General features: G+C 41.5%; 1 protein-coding gene across 1 annotated transcript; it reads left to right on the plus strand.

Annotated features, from left to right (window-relative positions):
• The first annotated feature begins 6954 nt into the window (after positions 1 to 6954).
• Positions 6955 to 9567, plus strand: LOC147893857 (tubulin beta-7 chain-like). The gene is made up of 4 exons (XM_087386461.1): positions 6955 to 7077; positions 7990 to 8411; positions 8511 to 8780; positions 8883 to 9567. The coding sequence occupies exons 2-4, from the start codon at positions 8015 to 8017 to the stop codon at positions 9542 to 9544; spliced, it is 1329 nt and encodes a 442-aa protein (XP_087242587.1). The 5' UTR covers positions 6955 to 7077; positions 7990 to 8014; the 3' UTR covers positions 9545 to 9567.
• The last annotated feature ends 15991 nt before the right edge of the window (positions 9568 to 25558 follow it).

Consider the following 25558-nt stretch of genomic DNA (forward strand, 5'->3'; position numbering starts at 1 on the left):
CCGGTTATCTGCATTCCCTGCATAGTCTGAATCTGTAAAACCATGCACCAATGCATCCTGCCTACCATAGCATATGCACAAGTCTTTGGTACCCTTGAGATACCTCAAGACGCCTTTCACTGCTTCCCAGTGCCGCTTGCCTGGATTTGCCATATACCTGCTGATGACTCCCACCGCAAAAGCAATATCCGGACGAGTGGCAACCATGGCATACATCAAAGAACCAACTGCAGATGCATATGGAACCTTGGCCATCTCAGCCTTATCATCATCTGATCTGCTGTCCTTACTGCTAAGTTTTAAATGTGGAGGCAACGGGGTACTAATAGACTTCCCCCCCTCCATTTTAAACCTCTGCAGTACTTTGTCAATGTACTCCTTCTGTGACAGAAACAAAAGTCCCTTGGACCTGTCACGAATAATCCGCATACCAAGAATATGGTTTGCATCACCCAAGTCTTTCATGTCAAAAGACTTATGCAGTTGCTTCTTCAAAGCACTAATCTCCTGCTGAGATTTACTCGCAATCAACATGTCATCCACATATAGAATGAGTAGCATCAAACTGCCATCCTTTGCCCGTTTGGTGTACAAGCAGTGATCGGTCTCACACCTATGATACCCTTGGGACTGCATGAAGGCATCAAACTTCTTGTACCATTCTCTTGGCGCCTGCTTGAGTCCATACAAGCTCCTCTTGAGCTTACACACAAGCTGCTCTTTCCCTTTAACAGCATATCCCTCTGGCTGACTCATGTAGATCTCATCATGGAGATCTCCGTGAAGAAAAGCAGTCTTCACATCCATCTGACATAAATCCATGTCCTCATGAGCAACAAGAGCTAACACTGCTCTCAAAGTAGTCATCTTGACTACAAGGGAAAAGATCTCATCAAAGTCAATGCCCTTCTCCTGCTTAAATTCCTTGGCAACCAATCTGGCCTTATACCTCGGTAAAGCATTTGAATCCACTTTGACTTTGTAAACCCACTTGCATGGCAAAACCTTTCTGCCTGCAGGTAGCTGCACCAAGTCCCATGTATCATTTTGAAGTAGGGAGTCCATTTCTGACTGCATGGCTTTCTCCCACTTCCTTTTCTCTGTTGTTCCCATAGCTTCCGTGAAGCTGGAAGGCTCACCACAATTTGTCAGCATGATAAAATCAGCCACATTATTGGCTCCTGGAACAAACCTGTCAGGAGGCCGTTGTACACGGGTGCTCCTCCTAACAAAAAATTCCATATTAGGCTGCTGTCTAGCCTATTCGTCATGCATGACGGGTGGCTGTACCACCATATTTGGCTGTTCTACAGTGCCATTTGCTGGCATATCCAGTGGTGCATCATTGGCAAAATTGTCTGCCTGATTTTCAGCTTGTATACCCTCTTGAACAGGGTTATTTACAGCAGCCTGCTGCTGCATATTAATGGGCATTCTTTGCTGTCCGACATCATCATAAACAACCCTTCTGTATTCCACAAGTTGCACGGGTTCTTTGTGTACACTATCCTCTTTAAAGATGATGTCATTGCTGTGTATAATCTTCCGTTTGACGGGATCCCATAACCTGTACCCCATTTCACCTTCGTCATCGTAACCCATGAAGATGCATCTTAAAGACTTAGGCTCTAGTTTGGTGCGCAGTTCTTTGCGTACATGAGCAAAGCACTCACAGCCAAACACACGTAAGTGCTTATATGAAGGTGGCTTGCCAGACCACACCTCCTCTGGCACTTTCAACTCCAAAGCCTTATTCGGCGACCTGTTAATTAGGTGAACTGCTGTTTGCACGGCTTCTGCCCAAAAACCATGGGGCAATGTAGGAGAAGACAACATACATCGAACTTTCTCCTGAATAGTTCGATTCATCCGCTCACTCACACCATTTTGAGATGCATTATGAGGGGCTGTGAGTTCCTATTTAATGCCCTTAGCTTCGCAAAACTGTACAAAAGCATGTGACACATACTCACCCCCATTATCGGATCTGAGGCATTTCAGCCTGCGTCCTGTCCGATTCTCAACCTGAGCGACAAACTTCTTGAAAGCATCTAAGGCATCGCTCTTATGCTTCAAGAAATAGACCCACACTTTGTGGGTGGCATCATCAATAAAAGTAATGAAATACTTTGCACCCCCTAGTGATAGCTGTGGCATCTCACACAAATCAGTGTGCGCTAGATCAAGCGATGCTCTATTCTAGGGAGTTCTCCTCTTATGAGGAGTCATAGAATGCTTTCCAAAAATGCAATGATCACAAGTAGGCAAATCTGAAAATGAAAGAGACGGCAGATAACCCAAACGTGACAGTTCTTGCATTCCTTTAACGGACATGTGTCCCAACCGGCTATGCCACAATGAAACCTTTGGCAGCTCGGTTATGGCAACAACATGATTACCTACACTGGAAACATAAAGAGGGTACAAGGTATCACTCTTATAACCCTCACCCATTTGGAATCCCCAAATGTGGTGTGGTAACCACTATCATCCAACAAGCCAGTGCTAATTAGATTTTTCTTGATTTGCGGCACATGGCGAACACCATCAAGCATAAATATGCGTCCGTCAGGGAATACTATCTGTATACTGCCAATCCCTGCAATCTGACATGCATACTTGTTCCCAAGGTGAACAACTCCATGAGTACCTGTGTAGGAAGTAAACCACTCCCTATGAGGAGTAACATGAAAAGAAGCACCTGAATCCAAGAGCCAGGTATGCATGTCAAGGCCATCAACAACCAATGTATGTGCAATTACAGCAGAAGAGCATAAAACATCATGTCTGTCACTGTCACTGTCCTCTGCTGCAACATTCACTGCATCCAAGTCATCTGCCTTGGCCTTGCCTTTGCCTTTGCTTCCACTGCCTGCATCCTTTGTCTCAGCCTTCTTGGCTTATAAACTTGAAGCACTTAGACTTCACATGTCCCTTCTTGCCACAGTAAAAGCATTCAATATCCTTTTTGCCACGAGACTGACTGCGAGATTTGGACTTGCCAGCAGATCTCCCCTTTTGCAGAGTCCTACCTCTTTCCTGTACTTGCAAAGCATTGGAAGACTTGCTGCCCACATTATTCTTCCTGCTCATCTCCTCCATGAGAAGAGAGCTCTCCACATCAGCATACATAAGAGTGACATTTGAATTAGACAGGGTGGTCATGAAAGTGTCCCAACTCTCAGGGAGGGTACACAACAAGAAAGTAGCCTTGAACTCCTCATCAAGGTTCAATCCCTGTGCAATAAGCTGTGTAAAGATGGCATTGAACTCACTCAAGTGTGAGGTCATAGCTGTACCTTCCTTCATGCGAAGGTCGACAAGCTGCTTCAACCAATAAAGCTTACTAGCTGAACTCTTTTGGGCATACAACTCTTCTAGCCTCTGCCATAGGCCATAAGAGGTCTTTTCAGCCTGAACATTGAACACAAGAGAATCAGTGAGAGTAAGCATGATAGCAGCCCTTGCGGACAAATCAAGCTCCTCCCACTCATCATCTGCCATCCCAGATGGCTTGACACCCTTCACCCTTATGGGCTTAGAAATCTTCTTTAGCAGAAGTACATTCAAACACTGTTCTGCCCATAATGCATAATTGTGTGCCCCTTCCAATTTCTTTATGTTCAGTATTGAAGATTCACTTCCCCCTGATGCCATATCAGATAAGGAAAGTGCCTGACTCCTTGTAAGTCAAAAATGACTAAATAAAATTCTGATTTCTCAGAAAACCTGCTCTATCAAGAGCCAGGAGCACTCACAATAGTGCTGTTTTTTACTGTCAAAAAATCTGCAGCAAAACAGAAAATTTTCCCTCCAGTCACTGTACCTTCTAACACACTGTACCGTGCTCAAATAGGCATAAAACAATAACTTCAGAATGCTGCAGCTGTTCCACAAGTGCTTTACAAGTGCATCATCATCTGACGAAACACAAAACACTGATGTCCTGATCACTTCTCCCACCTCAGATGAGGTATTGCACTGATTTTATATCCATAAACCACTTGTCATACACTGTTTTGTTCACTGAAAAAGGCTCCAAACACCTTAGCCTGTCACAAAACCTGCAACAAAGTATGGGACAAATCCCAAACAATCACCCTTCTGCCAAGGGGATAAAAGGCATCTGAAGTTCTCAAACAGTAACTCAAGTGCTCACAAGCAAAATCTGGGCAAAAGCCCCTTGATTTGACACCTGTACCAAGTGAAAAACACCTCAACACTGAGGTAGCATACAAAAATACAGCGCTCTCCTGGCACTTTCACCTGACAAAGTAATGCATAAACGGCCCTGTGTACACAGTAACAACACAGATCCCAACGTACAAACACCGAAAAAGAAAATCTTTTAAGCACTGTCAATGATGGACAGTTAGGGACCGAGTAAACTTGATGCGCCCTGGCCAAGCGTGGCTCAACTGAGATTTTCAAAGTGTCGTACACAGAATGTGACCTGCAAGAAATATCACTGAGTACACTGCGGAAACAAGACCAATGTGGGCACCCTGGCTCCACACTACCTCAAGGCATACACTGCATACACTTCCAGGCAAAAGCCCTTTGAAATTGTCACCCGAAAAACTGAGAGTTGCACTCAGCAAAAGCATAAAAGCCCTCTGCAAATTAAGGCATATGACATTCCCGAAACAAAATAACTGTGCAACCACCACACACTGTGGCACTAGTCACCTCAAGCACGAGGGACACGAGTGTACTTGCTGTACCTCAAACACACAGTTTTAGAACTGAAAAATTCCGAGAATGCAGAGCAGAGTGCTCTCTCTTTTCCTTCTTCCCCCAAAAAAAAAATCTGTGCCTGCTGTACCTTCTATACCTGCACAGGGTACCTGCTGTACCTTGTACCTGCGAGGGCATGGATCCAAAAAAAAAAATTTCGACCTGTACCTGCTTGTCGCGGCGTCCGTACAGCCGCGTCCGTACAGCTGGTACGGTACGACTGCCTGTACGGCTTCCGTGTAGCCGATACGACTGGCCGTACCTATCGCGGCTGGTCGCTCGGTATGGCTGCCTGTGCAGCCTGGTTGTGCGACCGGTGCAGTGCGCTGTGCGCGCTGGCTGCGCGCGGCCGGTGCTGTACGGTGCACGCGCTAGCTGCGCCCGCCTGGTAGCGGGTAGCAGCTAGCAGCAGCTAGCTACTATTGCAGCTATAGCTGCTCGAGCAGCTACTCCTGTGCGTTGGCTGCCTCGCCCTGCTCGCGCGCGTTGCCCCGCTCGCTGCTACCTCGCCCTGCTCGCGCGCGCTGCTGTCCTGCTAGCTGCTGAGGGCACGAGGCCCGAGGGGAGAGGGAGGGGTAGACCGAAGAGAGAGAGGGAGAGAGTGGCTCTGATACCACTTGTGAGGGAAAGAGAGAGAGAGTGGAACGATGGAGACAGGGAGAGAGAGACACAAGAAGTGTGGGTGTGTCAAATGTGTTGAGCCACACCACAAACTCAAGAGTTTTATTAGGATTAGGTATTCACCCTATGACTGTCTTAAGATTAAGACAGTCATAGGGGTCATAACTTTTAAAGGGTGGCAATGTGCCTTTACCCCAACAGAGGATAAGGCCACCTATCTTGCAATCGATTACAGATTAGCTGGAAGCCCAAAATCAAAAACGCTTACTTGGAGGTTGATTGGAGCCCATATGCTCCCCTTCTTTTTTCGGGCACCCATGTTGACCGAAATGATGAGCACCAAGCGAGGCTCCAATCATGCCTCCTCCCGCCTGCTGAAGAGAATCTACGGGCTATTTTTGTCAGGCTTTATCTACACTCTATGGACTATTTTCATCAAGCCTTTTTTTGCTAGATATGTGCCCACTGTGTGTAAAGAGATTGTGAGATGCAGTCCACAATCCACATATGTTGCCTGCCCAGGTTGTCAGTGGTATTTGATGAGCAGGAATGTAGAGTGTAAAAACCGCCCCGCTTAAGGTCGTGTTTACACCACCTGACACCCATCCTCAAAAAGGTGGTGTGACGGGGTTGCCATAGTGAGGGGCCCGAACGTTGTGCCTCAACCATTGCACCGATCATGCTTTGATGACAATTAATTGCAACCTCCAACATAAGTCATAGACGTCGGGTGCTGTGAACCACATCATTCGATGGTCATCCATGATCATCATTTTAGACGACACCGGGATAATGCGTCCATGACCCGTGCTGATTGGGTACGAAACTCACGCCGAGGGGCTCGCACATTCTACTTTCGACCATTGCACCAATCACGTTTTGGTGACAAGTAATTGTAGCCTTCAATATAAGTCATGGATGCCGAGAACACCTAGCATGGCAGAAGGAGCCTTGAGGGTCACTGCGCATGAGATCCGCAAAAGCAGATCAAGGTTGGTGTGACTCTCAAGCTTCAAACAAGATATTTCGAGTGGACATAAATCATGGTGCCTTTAATGATATGACTGAGCTCACTGCACCGTCTGACCATTTGCAAGGAGCCTTGTGCGCGCTAAAGAGTGCTGCAAACTCGTAGGTGACAATGGTTCATTGGATGGAGAGAGCAGGTTGTCAGCTACTACAAGGAGCATGGAAGGCAATGCTTAGAGTTAGATGGAAAAAGCGAATTGGTTGGAGGAGCAATGGTGCAACGATGCTCAGGTGTGCGCCCTTGAGAAGGGATGTGCCGATCCGAGCATCGAGGGCGCTCCAAATCGACCGCGAGAGATGAAGAATCGATTAAAAGAGCGGCATGTGCACTGGTTTTGATTGTGGAGATTAAATGTCTCTTAAATGTTGTTGATTATGTCTTCTCGAGCTTGGATGGGAAGCTCTATTTTCCGAATGAGGAAGGTGACCGTTGAGAGGGGGAAAAAGGGGGGGAAAAGGTTTGAAAAAAGGGAAGGAAGAAGAGCCGTTGGATGAGCAAAGCAAATGTGACCGTTAGATGCGAGGGAGAACCTTAAAGAAGGCCCGCCCTAATTTGTTACGTCTCTCTCAACCTCTCCTTCGTCTTCTTCTTCATCTCCATCTTCTTCGTCTTCTTCTTGTTGAGAGCAACAACGAAGGAACAACACACGAAATCAATTCAATCAGCTCCGCACTCCCTTCTGCATTTCTGTAAGCTTCTCTCCCCCTTCTTCTTCTCCATCTTCAATCGTTTTTGGTTGCTTCGCTCCGAGTTTCCACACCCCCAGATCTCCACGGAGCTCTCCTTCTCCATCTTGGCACTTCCATCTTCTTCCATTTCGAGTTTTTCTTCCCTTTTCCGCTCTCTCTGCCCCGGATCCCTTCAACAACGCTTCCTTCATCCCTTTCGTCTCGGTTTTGGCAAGTACTTCCTCAGCATTTTTCTTGTTTTAATTCCCTTAGACGCGTTTCATTGCACTCCTTGCCTCTCATTCGCCGCAGAAACGTTCCATAACGGTTCCTTTTTGCAAGATCTTGCACATCAGAAGGCTCTCCTTGCTTAAGCGCTCTTTAGGCAAGCTGCACCTGCTCCTCTTTCTTGTCGCTTAAGCTTTTCCTTCCTGGATTTTCTGTTAACGTGCTGCCATTGTCGTCGTAGCATTTGCTATTTTCCAAAACATAGATCTCGCCTCGTTTTGTAGATCTTGCGCAGTTCGATCTTAACTCTCTGCCGTATCTCGGTTTCCTTAGTTGCTACAGGGATTTCCTACCTAGTTTTCTAGATCCTGCATCCCTATCGCAAGTTACAGACGCTCCTGAGTGATATTCAGGTTCTTTTTCGTCTGTTTATGTCCACTGTCTTTAAAAGCGAATTCAGGTTCGTCATTTTTTGCATAGCATTTCGTCTCCTTTGGCTTCGTGCTCTGCTTTCTCTGTTTCCGTAAGGCCCTTTTCCCGTTTTCAGTTGCTATATCACCTCTTCGTTTCTATACGCTCCTGTATTCCTACGACGCTTTTCTGCCTGTTGCTCCACCGCTTCATAGTGCATCTTTTTCATCAGCTTTTTCTTGAAGCTAATGTTGGCCTGAATAAACCATTTGCTAATCTTGTCTTACTGTGCAGCCCTCTGAACTCAAGAACATACAAGATGCGTGAAATAGTCCATGTGCAGGCTGGGCAATGCGGCAATCAGATAGGCTCAAAATTTTGGGAAGTTGTCTGTGATGAGCATGGACTTGATCCAACTGGATCTTACCAAGGAAACAGCGCAGACACGCAGCTCGAGCGGGTTAATGTGTATTTTAACGAAGCAAGCGGCTCGAGATATGTACCTCGAGCAGTGCTGGTGGATCTAGAGCCAGGCACGATGGACAGTGTCCGAACAGGTCCATACGGCCAGATTTTCCGACCTGATAATTACGTTTTCGGTCAGACCGGGGCTGGCAACAACTGGGCCAAGGGGCACTACACAGAAGGTGCCGAACTTATCGACTCGGTTCTTGATGTCGTCAGGAAGGAGGCCGAGAATTGCGATTGCCTTCAAGGTAATGTTGCTTATACAGCAGTGAAACACTGAATTGTGTCAGTTTACATTTTAGCGCAAACCGTCTCTGATGTTCGCTGCCACAACGTTTGTATTGCAGGGTTTCAGGTTTGTCACTCCCTTGGAGGTGGAACGGGTTCTGGTATGGGTACTCTCCTGATTTCCAAGATCAGGGAGGAGTACCCCGACCGAATGATGATGACGTTCTCCGTCTTTCCTTCTCCTAAGGTGTCTGATACTGTCGTGGAGCCTTACAACGCGACTCTGTCTGTACATCAGTTGGTTGAAAATGCTGACGAATGTATGGTTCTAGACAACGAGGCTCTTTACGATATCTGCTTCAGGACTTTGAAACTGGTTACTCCTACTTGTACGTCATCTCTTCCTGTGCTGACTTCTTTTCTTTAATCAGTTGTTGAATACAGAATGATGTAGTTTTCTGCTCTATAAGTCCCCTGAATACTCTTCGCAGTTGGTGACTTGAACCACTTGATCTCCGCAACAATGAGTGGTGTTACTTGCTGCCTTCGTTTTCCTGGCCAGCTTAATTCAGATCTTCGTAAGCTGGCCGTGAACCTGATCCCCTTCCCCCGACTGCATTTTTTCATGGTTGGATTTGCTCCTTTGACTTCAAGAGGCTCTCAGATGTACAGAGCTCTCACGGTTCCCGAGCTCACTCAGCAAATGTGGGATGCCAAGAATATGATGTGTGCTGCCGATCCCAGGCACGGGAGATATTTAACTGCATCTGCGATGTTTCGAGGAAAAATGAGTACCAAAGAAGTGGACGAACAGATGATAAATGTGCAGAACAAGAACTCTTCGTATTTCGTAGAGTGGATTCCACACAATGTCAAATCGAGTGTCTGTGATATTCCACCGACAGGCCTCAAGATAGCCTCTACATTTATTGGCAACTCGACGTCCATCCAGGAAATGTTTCGCAGGGTGAGTGACCAGTTTACTGCTATGTTCAGGCGTAAAGCCTTTCTTCATTGGTATACTGGGGAAGGTATGGATGAGATGGAGTTCACGGAGGCAGAAAGCAACATGAACGACTTGGTATCGGAGTATCAGCAGTACCAGGATGCAACCGCTGAAGCCGAATATGAAGAGGAATATGAGGAGGCCTAGTTGCAATATGTAATTGCAACTAGCTATGTTGGGAGTATTGTGTTTTTGAGTTGTATGTGGAGTACATTGGGCCTGGTTGCAACGCCTAATTGCAACTACTATTACAGGACATCTTTTCTGTGTTTTAATTTTTGGGTTGGAAAATCACAGTTTGTCACTTGTAAAGAATTTGGTACAGTGTTGTATCCTAATCAAAACTGTGTATACTAAAAAGCATCAAAGATATCTTGTACGATACGGCATATACTACATTTTTACTATTCAACAAAGAAAAATATATTTCTTGTTTGGCAAGGTAGTCTGTTGGTCAATTTAACTTTCAGATACTTGAGACTGAATAATCTGGGTGTTCTTGGCATTTCCTCTTTAATTAGTCAGCCAAATGGCCTCTTCAGCCTGAGCTTTTTCAGATAGAGCCCACACAGGTTTCCACGCTCTTCAGGATGAGTTTCTGACTGAACTTCATGGCCTCTGCCGTGGGCAGGCAAGTCCAAGAAAATCTTAACAACGTAAAGAAAATCTTGAAAACCTAAGCGCTATTTTGAGCAAGATACTAAAAACTGTGTATGCTAAAAACCATCAAAAATATCAAAATACTAAAATCAAAACTGTGTACACTAAAAAGCATAAAAAATATCTTGCACGATAGCTGCTTCACTCATATATTGAGTATCTTCCTTAATGGCCTTGAAAAGAGTGTTTATTCCTTTGTAAAATTTAGTGAGTAACAATGGACATCTATAAATTAGATAGCATTAACAACACCTTTTTGTCCTTTCAAATCCTTTCTCAACGGGCATGGAACTATATCTATGTTCCAAAGGATAGTAGCCACGAGTAGCATGACCTTGTCTATGACGGGTTAGAGACCCTCTATGTTGGGTCTCAAAGTTGTACCCTTTAACTTTGAAGAATTAAAGGATGGCTACACTCCAAATTTAAAACAAGTGCAACCTTTTAGTCCTTCACAACGGGCATGGAACTATATCTCTATTCCAAAGGACAGTCTACTTCTAGGTGTTTTAATAGATATGTGTAGCATGACCTTGTTTATGATTGGTTAGAGACCCTCTCTATGTTGGGTCTACTTCTAGGTGTTTTAATAGACATGTGTAGCATGACCTTGTTTATGATTGGTTAGAGACCCTCTATGTTGGGTCTCAAAGGATGGTCTCAAAGGACAGTCTACTTCTAGGTGTTTTAATAGATATGTGTAGCATGACCTTGTTTATGATTGGTTAGACCCTCTCTATGTTGGGTCTACTTCTAGGTGTTTTAATAGACATGTGTAGCATGACCTTGTTTATGATTGGTTAGAGACCCTCTATGTTGGGTCTCAAAGGATGGCTAGTTGTAAAAATTGATTTTTCTAGCATCTCTCTCTCTCTCTCTCTCTCTCTCTCTCTCTCTCACATGTAAATAAAAGTTCATGCACTCACCAAGTCTCAAGGCCAAGTAGAAGTTCTCATAGAGTAGTTCACACAGTCACCAAGTCTCAAGGCCAAGTACCTACCCCAAGTAGAAACACAACATTGGCCAAGGATATGCATAGCTTGGCGAGCACGAAAGGAAGTGGCTCTACTACGGTGGCCAAAGGATTAAAAGAAAAGGCACACCCCCCCTTAACTTGTGGCCCATCATGAATATCATTAGTGAAAAAGGGAACTCATTTTGGGACCTTGTAAGAAATTCACTATTTTTTGATTTATTTCTCTTAAAAGACCTCAAAAATAGTAAAATACGGAAACATGGCTCAGAATTGTCAGTAAGGACTACAAAACTGTCAATTCAGAAAGGAATAAGATAATCTTTTGTTTGACTAACACGATTTTGCATTAAATATCTCCTTAGATTTTTTTTTGTTTACCAAAGATTCCGCATCTCTTTTGCCGACGTGTGCAAGCTTTCATAAAGAATCCATCACTGAATTGGTGATTGCAAGTTTTCAAAATATTCACATGGATACCGCCACACTTCCACGATTCATGTTACAAAACGACTATGAGATTGACAAACAAACTTCGCAACCTCAGAAGCACAAAAACTGGCCGATACTAGTGAGTCACTATCTCAAAAGAAGCGATTACACCATCTTCACATCGACTTAGAAGAACAATATGCTCCAGCACAAAAAAGACGAAAGGATACGGTGCTGAATGCTCAACAGCGGGAAAATATGAGAAGAGAAAGGCTTCAACATATTGACTTATGGTGCGATGGAAGCATTATATCCAAAATGTCAAGTAAAAAACTCTACACCTCCATTTGTCAATCCCACCACATTATTGAGGTTTGCCGGCGATGGACAAAATGGACTTCTTGGTTATATTTCAGCGCAGTCTGCATTTGCGGAAATGTATAAAATGATGTACCTATAAGAAAAGGGGGCCAAGATGTAGGAGATAGCCATTCGTGCAAAATTGGAGCAGCAGTTGCAGAATGAAATTGAGGAGCATTCAAAGAGTAAAAAAGAGTTGACAAGAGCAAGAAAGAAGAGAACCGTGCTTGGAGACAGACTACGTAGCAGGAAGATTAAAAACATTGCAAATTTGAAGGCTGGGACTGGTGGATGCAAGCGACGAATTCAGGAAGCAAGGTTAGATTGAAATTTATCATTTTGTATACTCAAAAAGGCTCTCAAATGACTATATCTATTTCATCCCTTACCGCAAAACAAGAATGGAGGTGCTGAATGATGTATGCATATTGTGTTGTTACTATAGGAAATTATTGGAGCCTGCAAAAGAAAATATGGATCCAAACCTTCTTCCTGTTAAACAAATGAAAGGATTGCTTTCTTGTGGTGTAGCAAAAGGTTTGATTGAGGAAAAAAAATACAAAACAGTCAAATGCAATGTTGTAGAGGACTTTGTATCCAATAATCAAGTTGATGGCACTACAATCCAAGAGGCTCTTGATGTTAGTGGAGTTAGCAGGAAGGGATATAGTTTGATTTTCCATGCGATATCCTCAACTTTAAAAGATCAAAGGATTAAACGAGTTTTACTGCCAAATCCAGCAACCGTGTGGAGGATAAGAGGTCATTTGAATGAAAGTATAGATGAATTTATTGGGCAATATATCCATATTGAAGAAATATTTCATGGTGGTAAAGGAACCACTGTGTATGATCCTTGGAACAATATATTTGTAGATCTACAACAACTTCAAAGAAGAATGGTCGAGTTTTATGGAATAACATTTGAGGAGTGCAAAGGCATTTTGAAATTTGTTATCAAACTGGATGAGTGTGAGGTTGTAAAGGAAAAGAAAATGAAAAGAGTTACTATTACATTGATGAATGGAGCAATTGATACATCATTGACTGTACAACAACTTCAAAGAAGAATGGTCGAGTTTTATGGAATAACATTTGAGGAGTGCAAAGGCATTTTGAAATTTGTTATCAAACTGGATGAGTGTGAGGTTGTAAAGGAAAAGAAAATGGAAAGAGTTACTATTACATTGATGAATGGAGCAATTGATACATCATTGACTGAAGCGAGTTCGAAGTATTTTAGTGTGCAGTCAGAGAAACACATATGGTGGTTAGGCTCATTCCAGGTATGATCATTTTTTGTTTTGTACTTGATTTTGGTCATTGTTTTCAAATCTGTTATAGTAAGACTTTTGTTTTCTATAATCTGGTAGGTGAAGACAGAAGACCATGAAACACTAGATTGGGTGTTTCACCACACGAAAATACCAAGAATAATCAAAAGACAAGTGCAAGGCGAGAATCTCCATGTTGCAAGAAAAGGTGATTTTCAAGTAGAGTGGCACATGGCCGGGGATCTTAAAACACTTAAGTGCATGTATAACGTTAGTAAAGGAGGCAACTCAAAGTCTCCTTGTCTTTACTGCAAAGAATCAGCTCAAGTAATGGATTCAAAATGGTGGAAGAGAGCACCTAATAGAGATAAAGTTGACCCTGACTTCAAGGCCATTCTGGACATTCCACTATGTAATGTTCACATCTGCACATTGCATGGTCTATGTCGAATTATTGAGAAATTGGTATTTTTATATATTGGATTTGCTTGGAAACTCCGTCCCGAAAAAAATAGAAAGGATGCTCTTCAAGCATTGGAAAAAGTGTTATCCGATATATGTCTGCATGGAGGAGATGTTCAAATCACAAAGGATTTTAAAAAGTCTACCAATGGCAAGGAGGTACCAATCAAGCCCTCTATTGGTGGTGTTAAGGCAAGAAGATTCTTGTCTCGACCCAAACACAGTAAGCAAGTAAGGTAAGGTAGAACAGTTTCAAAGATTAATTATGGATTGTGGAAGCAAGTCCATAATGCTGTGAAAGATCATGAGGCAGATGGGGAAGCACGAAATAGGAAGGCAGAGGTGTGGAGGTCTCTTGATCAACTTTTCATGTTCTGTGACAAAGTAACATGGACAAGAACTTTGAGGAGGCAATTAAACATTTTGGGAAGCCAATGAAAGACGCGTGGACAGCCTGCAATATAACTCACTACATGGTAAGGTTCTGTCTTCTTCTTTTACTTAAGTGTGATCCTCTTTTTTTTATTACTTACTATGCATTCTTATGTCTTACAGCATATCATCTACAACCACCTTCCCTATTTTGTCAAAAAGTATGGATGCCCAGCAATTTAGTCTACCCAAGGCATGGAGAAGTCTCACTACATGGCACGTAATGCATTTTTCAGACACACACAACACTATGGAGGGAGTCAAAAGGCAAATAGTCTGAAGGAAGTCTTCCAATGGTTTTACAAAGGCATACTACAGAGGCTGCATGCTAAAAGAAAAGTTGCTAGCTCCAAAATCAAGCTTGCTTTTCTTCTAGCCCAAAAGCAAAGACAAAGACAATCAATGGCAACAGAGAGACATAGACAATGGAGGGAATCGAAGATATTTAGAAACCATAAATGGACAAGTAAACATGAATAGGACTCATTTGTAACTTATTGGTGTTATGTCCACATGTTTTCAAACTCAATCAATAGAATTTTTTTTCGTGGAACAAGTGACTCTTGGTGTTATGCATCAACAGTATTTCTTTTGTGAAACATATGATCTAAACATAATACAATTTGTTCACAATTTCAATATATTGTTTGTTTAATATTTAACGACACCACTCTATCTAAATGTACAAATCATTTCATCTTCAACTTATTGTTCATTTATACAAGATCATACCAGACATCAAAGACTTTGTACAAATCAGTTCAACTTCAATATAATGTTTGTGCTATATTTGATGACTAAATCCTATTTCTCCCAGGGCCTGCCGATCGGAACTCTCTTTTTGATCTTGATTGGAGTCTTTTTCTTCTTTATTGGCTTGATGTCGACTGTCTATTTATCAATGCTTGCCTCTGTTGCTTGTCTGGGAGGGGTATCCTTTTCTTTAGCTGTCTCCACCTGTTCTTCTTCTTGGATTGTGTGGCCTGATGCAATCATGGGTGGCTCTTGAAACTTTATGAGCTTGTGTTTTCCATAGCCCTCTAGACATTTGGGCTCCTTAACACCACATCCTAATGCATAAGAAGTGTAAGACAAAAAGTAAGCGGCCCTAGAGGCCTGCTTATTCACATAATCTCCAAATATATCTATGGCAGACAACCTCTCTATCAAAATGATCTTTTCCTTTTGCCATGAAAGATCATGTCCACCTAAAACCCTGGACAAACATTTTAAGAAGTAAACAATGGCTTCTCCATTGTTGCTCAACTGCCTATGGTAAATCAAGATCTTAGCACTGCCTAGATCATGAATATAATGAGCTAGGCCTGACATTTTACGAAACCCAACTGGCCTGCTTCCACTTGATCTCTGGAGGAATGTGTCATCCTCAATTTGTAGCTGCCACATATCAAAAGATTGGAGTGAGACAATACACAACCTACAAAACAAAGTTAAGCAGAAGACAAAGTATTTGATTTGAAGTACCTTCTCATTTTCATCAGCAACAAGCAGTTCATCTTTCCAAAGATTTATTCCTCTCCCCTCTTGTCCAGCCTCTTCTTTAAGCTTTTCTGTGTATAGTGCTGAGAGATTCATAGCTTCCTGTGTGAGCTGGAAGGCAGCTTCATCTGGCTCTTGGAACTTTTCAGCCTCTTTGAAACAAAAAGTAAGGGCTCTGCAGGATCAAAAATTGTTTCCAAAGCCAGTAGTGAATGGTCATTCTCTATGCCAACCTCCTTGTCAAGCCTTGAAGCCTGGGCAATAAGGGAAATGGCATAGTCCTCCCTCAAATTGAACATACACTCTATATCATGGAGGAAAACATAATCTTTTCCACCAATCAAGACACCTGGAAGCATGGGCACTGCATAGTTGCTGCTCTGAACATCAAAATCTTCAACTGGCTCTGCTCCCCTAAGAGTTTTTGTCCTCAGTTGAACAAGGTCAAGAGCAGCCACTTGCAGCCCCTCATCCTGAAGGTTGATATCTTCTTCTTGCTCTGCCATTTCAGTTACCAAAGAAACATCCTCTTTTTCCTCTGCTTCAGATGTGTCTTCTTCTTCAGTCTCCTGCCCTTGTTCATCCAAAGACTCCTGACTGAAGACAATGTACATAAGGAATGCCATGGTTTCCTCAAGCACTCTGCACTTTCTGGTGTGCAAGTTACAGTTGAATTTATATTGATCAGGCAGGCTGTCAAATCTTCTGTTCACATGGTACCTCAGCCTATCAATGGAGACAATATGATTTATATGCACAAAAACCTTTTCTCCTTCCACAATTCTTCCTGCCTCTGTCAGTTCTTTGAAGGTATCCCAATGGTCTGAAAGAAAATCTTTGTGATGCTCCAGTACAGAGCTCATTGTGAACTCCATGTTGAAAATACTGTGGTATATGTGGAAGTTACTCTGAGCCTTGCATTTGTGAAGAAACTCAAATAGGAGCAAATCTGGAGACTTGTCCTCTTCTGGTTCCTTTTGTTTTGTGATGGAAGAATTAGCATTCTGCTCCAATCTCTTCCTTTTGCCTATTCAAAAATTTATATACTTTGAATTCTATATGCTGACATATGCAATCAGTGAATGCATAGGATATCACCAGATAATTCCTTCATGAGCTCTCATGACTCACCTGGTGATTGCTGTGGTCTAATAATAGCAGTAGAAAAGTCCAACTTCCTCTTGAAATGTGGGGCCTGGGAGTCAACTGTTCCAAAGCAAAAACATTTCTCATCATCAAGGAAGAATTCCACAGGGCCAAAGATAGCAAAACAATGAGGTAGAAGTGAGAACCAAATCAGACACAGGAATTTGCAGCAAAACGCGATGGGGGACCATTTGGAAAATATAAAGCACTCTCCTCGCATTTTGTTGCAAATTCTCCAGTTCTGTTGATATGCATGTCAAATCAAACACTAGGTTCATCTCATTGATTCCTGGACAGTATGATTTGATATGCAAGAGAAGGGCTGGAGCTGAGTGAAGCTTTTCATGAGGAATGTGTCAACAACAGGAATTTGCAGCAAAATGCGATATGGGCTACGTAGAGATGTATAAACCACTCTCCTCGCATTTTGTTGCAAATTTCTAGGTTCAAATTCCTGGGTGATTTACCACATTCTTGGACAATATCAATTGAATATGTAGCAAGAAGGGTGGAGTTGAGTGAAGACATTTGGACATAAAAAATCCAATGGATGGAAGAAATATATGTCAAAAAACATTGAAAACAATCTAGAATTCTAACCTTTTTTTTCCTTTTCCATGCTATTGGAGTTGCACTGGTGAATCTCCTGCTCTTTCTCTAGCTTGAACTCTGCACTCTAGGTAACCTGGAGATCTGGCAGTGATAGTACTCTTCAGGCAGGTTCTTCAGGCAGGTTGCAGTCTGGATGGAGTGTGCTGGGTAGGAAAGGATCAGAGAGAGAAGGAAATGGAAGATGCGAGGGTCCTGGCAGGGATGAAAGATTGGGAGGCAGGGGAGGGAAGAGTGGTTGTGGAATTGATTATGAAATCATGAATGGCACAAGTTCCAAGGCATAAAGTGTACCTTTCACATGTGCCAAGTTTCAAACTTCAAGAGATCTGGGTCCCATCCACACGTGTGAAAAACGACTACATTCCACACGTGTGGGATTTAGTAGCTGCCTTATTTGTATTTTGCACTTATTTGTGGTATCCTGTCTCAGCCCTCTTGCCCTCCAGGCTCTACTCTCTTGCCTCCCTACCTCCATACTCTACAACATTAGCATCCTAACCAGCAGCATAGGTTCATCCCCAGCACAGGGTACTCATCAGCAGCATAGCACACCCACAGATAGGTTTTAGGTCAGTAATAATGGGTTCTTCCCTTAGTCTCTACAATCTTCTTGCCTACCATAGAAACAATCCATCCTGCATGGAAATTCATAGACTTAGTCCATATTTTATTTAGTTGTCAAGACAGAGAAATCACTGTAGGAATGCAGATCTTCAAGTGTGATAATTGCATGTGAGGGTAAAACTGTACTTATGGGTTCTTCCTTCAATCTGTGCACACTTCTTGCCTTCCATAGACTCAATCCATCCTGCATGGACATGCAAACACCTTCAAATGACTGAAGGCATATTCCAGCATGCTGCCTCATGAATTTGCAGGAAAACGCGAGGAGAAGGCCTTAGGAATTTCAAACAGCCGAAATCGTGTTTTGTTGCAAATATTGAAATGTTGCTTCATCCACCCCTGTCATTCTAGTTTTGTGACTTCCATAGTTATCCATGGCTGTACTCTTCTTGCATAAACTCCATTCATACTGTATTTAGTTGTAAAGACAGAGAAATCACTGTAGGCATGTCACTTCAGGAATTTGCAGGAAAACGCGATTTGGACCTGTTAGGAATTTCAAACTCCTCATATCACATTTTATTGCAAATTTTTCAATGTTGCTTCATCCACCCCTGTGATTGCCTTTTTGTGTCAAAACATGTTCTCCATGGCTGTAATCTCTTTCCATTGCTTTGTCTGCAGTTTGTCAGAGTGATGGCAAGAACCAAGTCAACTGCAAGGAAAGCTGGCAAAGGGCCAGGGCTTGCAGCAACAGCAGCTGGGGCAGGTACCAAGAAATTTAGTGTGCCTCCAAAGGGAAGAGCTGCACATGGCAGGAAGGGTAAGCCAATGAGCTTGCTCAAGCAAAAGGCTAAGAGATTGAATCATGGTGGAGGTGTGCTAAGGGAGATCAGGAAGCAACATAAAGCTATAGGCTTTGCAATCCCCAAGGCACCTTTTCAAAGACTGGTGAGAGAAATATGTGATAGTTGGCACCTTGGGTTCAGGTGGAATAGGACTACCATTCTTTCCTTACAGGAAATGGCAGAGGATTACTTGGAAAAATATTTTGAAGATGCAATGCTGGTAGCAGCCCATGCTCACAGGGTGACTTTGATGGCCAAAGACTTCAACACTTTGTCCAAAGTGAGATGGAGGTATGACAAGCTTGTTCATCCTATGGAATGGCAGGACATAAAGATGAGAGACATATTATTAATTCCACCTACAAGGAAGTTGAAAGGTTGTTGAAGTAACCCACTAAAAGAACACTAGAGGGAAGACTGCTTATGAGGAGTCACTGAAGCATCAAATAAAAGAAAAAAAATCTGTTATGTGGAGACTGGAAAGAGGGAGCTGCAGATACATAGAAGGTTGCAGGAGCTCGGCCCTAATATAGTTGTCCATATTGAGGATGAATTTTCAGTGAATGATTTTGACTTGACAAAACCATGCTTGGCAGCATTGGCTCATAAGACTGAGTATTGCTCAGATACTATCATTCTTGCAATGCTCTAGTAAGTGTCTATTATTTTACATTTTTTGCAAAACAATCCTCCTTGTACCTCCTTTATACCCTACCCTAATTATTTTTTGGTCCTATGTAGCATGATGAGAAGCTGGCTTCACCCCTTTGTACAGCATACAGTCCATATTATTGATCTCGCCATTTCTTCTAAGTTAAGAGATGCAAAGGAAACTCCCATCAGTATTTCCAACTGGTTCAGACACTGCAATTTTGAAGTAATTGATGTTTTGCTACTTCCATACCATAACAGGTATGTGGGTGACTACTTCTTTTAAGATTCTTCTTTAAGATTGAGAACTCTTGTAGCCTTTAATTTCCTAATGCTTTTTTCCTTATGCAGTGACCACTGGAGTTTAGTTTCTATTGACATCCAGCAGAAGCAATGCTTTATATTCAACTCTCTTAAAAACACACACAGAGAGCTGAAATTGTAAGTGCTGTGTGTGCTTTTTGAACTTAAAACTTCATTATTTTGATATCATACTAACTAAATTATATGTATTGCAGTCGTATTAGAAGGCTTCTAGATGCATTGGATCACTGTCCTCCTAATGTCTCTCTTTTGGATTCAATAGAGCCAATAAATCTAGAGGTAAAAAGTCGTTCCCTCTACTGATGTCTATTTCATGCTATGCCTTTGAATTTATTGAATAATTTTGTTTTGTTCAGATGTTAACAGTTTCTAACATATCTTTCCAACTGTACAGACACCACAACAAGATGATTCAAGTAGCTGCGGATGGAGAGTGCTGATCAATGCCAAATATCTACTTTCAAGCTATTTTGAGAAAGAACAGCCAGACCTTGTAAGAAAAAATAATTTTCATTTAGCTTGAAGATAATTCATAATGATACAAAGTGTTCTAAATCATCATATGCCATTGTAGATGAAAGAAGATAGCTTCAGCTCAAACTATGTATATAATTTTAGAGCTCATACAATTTGGAGGTTTTTGACCTATGTCTCCCCCAAACTTATTGTACCAGCTAATGTCGAGTTGGGTGAGAGCTCTAAAGTACAAGAAGGTGTCATACACCTTGATGCCATAGATGAAGCTGATGTGGTGCCACAGGAACAGCATCTAGTGCTGAGGAGGAGAAGCCACAGGAGCAAGGACCTGCTGCTGATGTTGTTGAGGAGAAGATGGAGCAGCAGCAAACAGATGCTCCTGGGGTAGTAGAGGAGACAATGGAGCAGCACCAACATACTGTACAGGACATGATGGAGCAGCAGAAAACAGATTCTCCAAAAAATGATGATAGGGAGATCTTGGACCATGTATCAAGCTGTACATAAATAGAAAATGGATGTCAGAAATATGTTCTACATGTACAACTAAACACTTCTGTATAAAATTTTACTTGATTGAATACAAAACCTTTGTTTATGGAGTCTGTGTTATCTCAATTTTCAAATTTTCAATGTCTTTGCATTTTATTGAGCTCTCTCTTCTTTTGAGCAATTGCAAAAAAGCAATATGAATCAGAGGGGTAAAGTAAACTAATAGCAATGCTTAATGAGACTAGGATAAATCAGATGGTGTACCTTTTTATTGTTGTAGATAAATAAAAAGTCGTTTGAAATAGAACCTTCTGTCTCAAATAGAATGTCATTGCGCAATTGAGCTAGCGAGCAACATTCTCTTCATGAGATATTGACTAGCACATCACCATTCTCAACAACATCAATATCAAAAAGTTTATTTTCTGCACCAAAAGAATCTTCATCTTGATCCATTGGGACTAGTTTTGTGCCTAGCATTCGATTGCGCTTATAATAAAAAGAAAAAATAAAATTTTGTGATGTAACCATGTACTTCAATTGCATAGAAGGTTGGACAACCTCACAAAACACTGAACTACATGTCTTCTTATCCCAACCTTTATCTAAAAATTGTGGCATGCATGCCGAACTTATTGCTTTAACTATGAACATTGTTTTTGAAACCTTCACTGGAAAGGTATTAAACAAGTCCACAAAAATTGTGAGAGGCATGCATAAAGAAATTTTTATTATCCTTGTGGCAATATTGGGCCTCAGAGCTTTCTGTACTTCTTTGAAAAGCTTGGCCCTATATGCCTCTGTAACACTAGAATGTGGGTGAGGCCAATCCACTGAATTCCATGCCGGAAGGTCTTGTTTTATTAACACACCATGTGTGTTAGCATTGTCCAGCAACTGATAAAAATGATAAGTAAAAAATATACCCGATTGAGCTAGCTCTATTGCACATCGACCTTGGTATTGTTGTTCTCCTATCGATCCATGCAGAACATCTATAAATCCCAGAATACAATCGATGTTTTGCCATGTCTCATACGATGAAGGATATAAATCTGAAATAAAACAAGAATGTCAATAAGCAAAGAAAGAAAGCTTCATCTTAAAAATCCATACACCTCGTAAAGAAAAAAACCACAATAGAAAAATATAGAATTAGGTCTGTGTTGTAGAAGATCTTTTGGATAGTCTCGCAAGACAAGTTCTTTATGCATGTACACATGCTGAATCAAAACTTCTTTCACCGATATCTTCCCTCTGGTGATTTTAAAATCTCGTACTCTTCCCTTCCATGACGCCAAGAAAATGTTTTTGTCTGGGGTCTTTTTCTTTTGCTAGGTTGCATGAGCACCCATGCTCCTTTTGAAACACTAAACCTTTCCCAAGTTCCTTCCGTTTTGACTGTACTTGAATTCTCTACCGAAGAAATAGAAGAAGTAGGTCGACGGGGTAAGGATGTGTGGTATAATTCTGCCTTCGTAGCATTATCATCCACAGAGCGTCTTCCACAAGAACGACCATGGTTTTTATTCACCATGGAGATTTTCTGAATCTGTAACAATAGAAAAGTAATGTAAATAAGATAACAAATTGAAGTTTCAAGAAAGAGAAAGTGGGCAGATAGATAGTTGACAAGAAACATCTTACTCTATGCCAAACAGGATCAAGGGAGCAGTTTTGGAAAAGAAGAGGCTGCTGCACAATGAGGCAGTGGTGTAGAATGGTAGACCTTTTGAAGGAAAGGTAGCACAACATTTCAAAGTTCAAAGGAAGGTGGAAGCGAGAAGGCCCTTGTCAGATAAAATGTCAGTTTAGATTCTATCTTCTTGTCCAAAGGTCTTGTGAGAATAAAAAACCAATCTCCACATTAATGTAACATGCTTGTACCTACATAAAGTATTGTTTCTTTTTTCTATTTTCTCTTATTTTCGTGAATTTCCAACGTTACGTTGGCCCTCTATTGATTGGTTTAGAGCTTATTTTTCCAAACCGTAAAAGGCCCCAAAATGAGCTCCCTTTTTTCCTAATGACTAGTAGTGGATGATGAAGTTTTATAGTCATTATTGTAAAGATTGAAAAACAAAATGTATCTACAGTGTGGAGGCTTGGGAGTCAAAACTAAGTGCCTAAAATTCAAAAATCTCAACACCTCTCCATTTCGAGTGCGTATGGCCAACCTATGATGACCCATAGAGCCAACATGTCTGCTTTCGGTTAGGGAAAGGAAATAGCTTGAAGACAAATATTCTTCAAATTCTTTTCCAAGGGAGGCTATGACTAAAACTTCATCATGAATGTACTATTAGTGGATGATGAAGTTTTTAGTCATTATTGTAAAAATTGAAAACCAAAAATGTATCTACAGTGTGGAGGCTTGGGAGTCAAAACTAAGTGCCTAAAATTCAAAAATCTCAACACCTCTCCATTTCGAGTGCATATGGCCAACCTATGATGACCCATACAGCCAACATGTGTGCTTTCAGTTAGGGAAAGGAAATAGCTTGAAGACAAATATTCTTCAAAATTCTTTTCCAAGGGAGGCCATGACTTTAGGAGAGGGAAACTAGTGCAGCCAGGGAATGTTTGAGCGAAGTTTGAAAGAAGGAAATAACTAATGGAAAGACTATAAACCCTTGAAAATTGAAATATTTCAAAACTAAAAAAAACTTAAAAACCCCCAAAAAGGACAAAATAAAAGACATCTAAAAAACCTCCATTGGACATCAAAAGCATCTCTCTCTCTCTCTCTCTCTCTCTCTCTCTCTCTCTCTCTCTCTCTCTCCCCCCCTCTTTTCTTTTCAATTGCTTCTTTTCTTAGATACATAATTCAAAGCTAGAATATATGAAGTTGAGACTCAGCAAATACCAAAGGCAGTACATACAATATCACACAACACACATCGATTGAAAATACAAAGTCTATATCAAAAACAAAATATATAGTCTAGACTCAGCAAGCAAAATATTTAGTCTAGATTCAATAAGCAAAATATATAGTATTGCAAAACAAATCAATTGAAAAACCATATTTGTGACTCATAAAAAGTCATTCTTTTAATTCATCATCAAGAATAGATGCAATTTTTGTGAGCTATGTGTTAGTGCCTCAAAATATGGTGTAATAAAAAGTACACTTTCTCAAACTAACTTACAACTGTCTTGTGGGAGGTTTACTATTTCCACATCCACTCCTTGTTGTATGAATTACAAGGTCTGGCTAGTTATCTTCCAATTGTATAGCATGAGGTCAACATGTCCATAATGAGAAATAATTACCTAATCTTGTCATCACATGGCTTTTGTATTAGATCTTGTTGGATCATCTTAGGGAATTTGTTGATGATGCCATGGTTGTAAAACTATAAATTGGACAATTATATATAATATAATGTGTGAGACTAGTGTGATAATAACGAACTACACCTATGTAATGTGCACTTATGCATAGGTCCTAGGATGGGTAGTATTTGCATGGGAATTGCATTACTTCATGTGGGCTAGGGTAGAATAATGGGTATGCCCAAGGGATGTGCTCCCCAGAGGCCTAATAGGTTGTACTCTCTCATACCATTCGTAGTGCATTGTGTGGGCCTTTGCATTAATATGTTGATTGCGACTTGCACAAGCATTTTACAAGAATCTCAACATAAGCATACTCATGTGGGTACTCCTTCCACCCCATTTGGAGTGCTAGTGTATCTCAAATTTCGCATCGTTATCCACACATGAGCATCCTACATTTATGTATATGACAAGTGGTACTAGAGCCAGATCCTCTACCCATGTGGACCTCCCATGCGGAGGCTACTACTACAGACATCATGGCCCATTAGAGGCACAACAAGATAGCAAAAGAATCTAGGGGGCTCCTTGTTTCCTCTTTTCCTTGAGCCGATTTCAAATTTTATTTCTTTGGGTAGATCAGTTTCAAAATTAGAGAGAGAGATATATATATATATATTTACTTACCCCTATCATCTCTCTCTATCCTTCTCCCCCCCCCAAACTGTGACCATTCTCTCACTTCCCCCCGTCACCACCATTCTCTCTCTATCTCTACCTCCCCCCCTAGCATTTGATACCCCCTTTATCACTCTACCCCCCACCTTGTCCCCTTGGCTATGGAATTACACTAGCAGAGGCAGTAGAAAGAAAAGTAAATCCGAGGAGGGGAGAAGCAACAAGAAAGGCATCAACATCAAAGAATAGAGATTGAATCGATCAAGTAAACCGAGGAGGGGAGAAGTAATAAGAAAGGCATCAACATCAAGGAATAGACATTGAATCAATCAAGTAAACTGAGGTGGACCGGATGAAGTTTCCTAGGCAAGTAGGAGCTCAAATGATTCATAGCTGATTCAGAGAATTGTGTTAGACCCCTATTTATATCTACTCAAGAATGAGACAAGTTGGCTAGGGAGAAGAAATTATTTGGATGCAAGAAGGAAAATTATTATAAAGGTTAAGAAAATTGGTAGGGCAAATGTATCTGGAGCTTCTCACCTTAAGCAAGAGGGTGAAACCACTAGTAAAGGTGTTGAAAAGAGCAACTATGCTAGTTGCATTATATCTTTGGATGATATGAATTATTTAAGCTACTTGGATATGTTGGAGGTTAACGTATCATCATTCTAATGGATGATGATAGTAATCATGATATCATTTGAGATATATTAGCTAATGTAGTCAAGGCTAGGAAATGCCCTCTAAAATACATGACTATTAATGGTGATAGGGGAAATGTAATTCTAATGTCAAGAACTTGCCCTTTATGATTGGAAAGTATGAAGATTTCCAACCATCTATGAATGTACAGAAACTTACTTGTACCTTTGAGTACCAACATATGACGATCACCTTAACGAGTGAAAAAGATATTCTCATATTTAGTTCTGATATCTAAACTAGAGCTAAGAGAGAAATACATAAGGGAGTGATTTATAGCTTGATATAT

The sequence above is a fragment of the Dipteris shenzhenensis genome, chromosome 15 (genome assembly GCF_047967505.1).
Source record: "Dipteris shenzhenensis isolate YYH24624 ecotype China chromosome 15, Dip_SZ_1.0, whole genome shotgun sequence".
Taxonomy (NCBI): Eukaryota; Viridiplantae; Streptophyta; class Polypodiopsida; order Gleicheniales; family Dipteridaceae; genus Dipteris; species Dipteris shenzhenensis.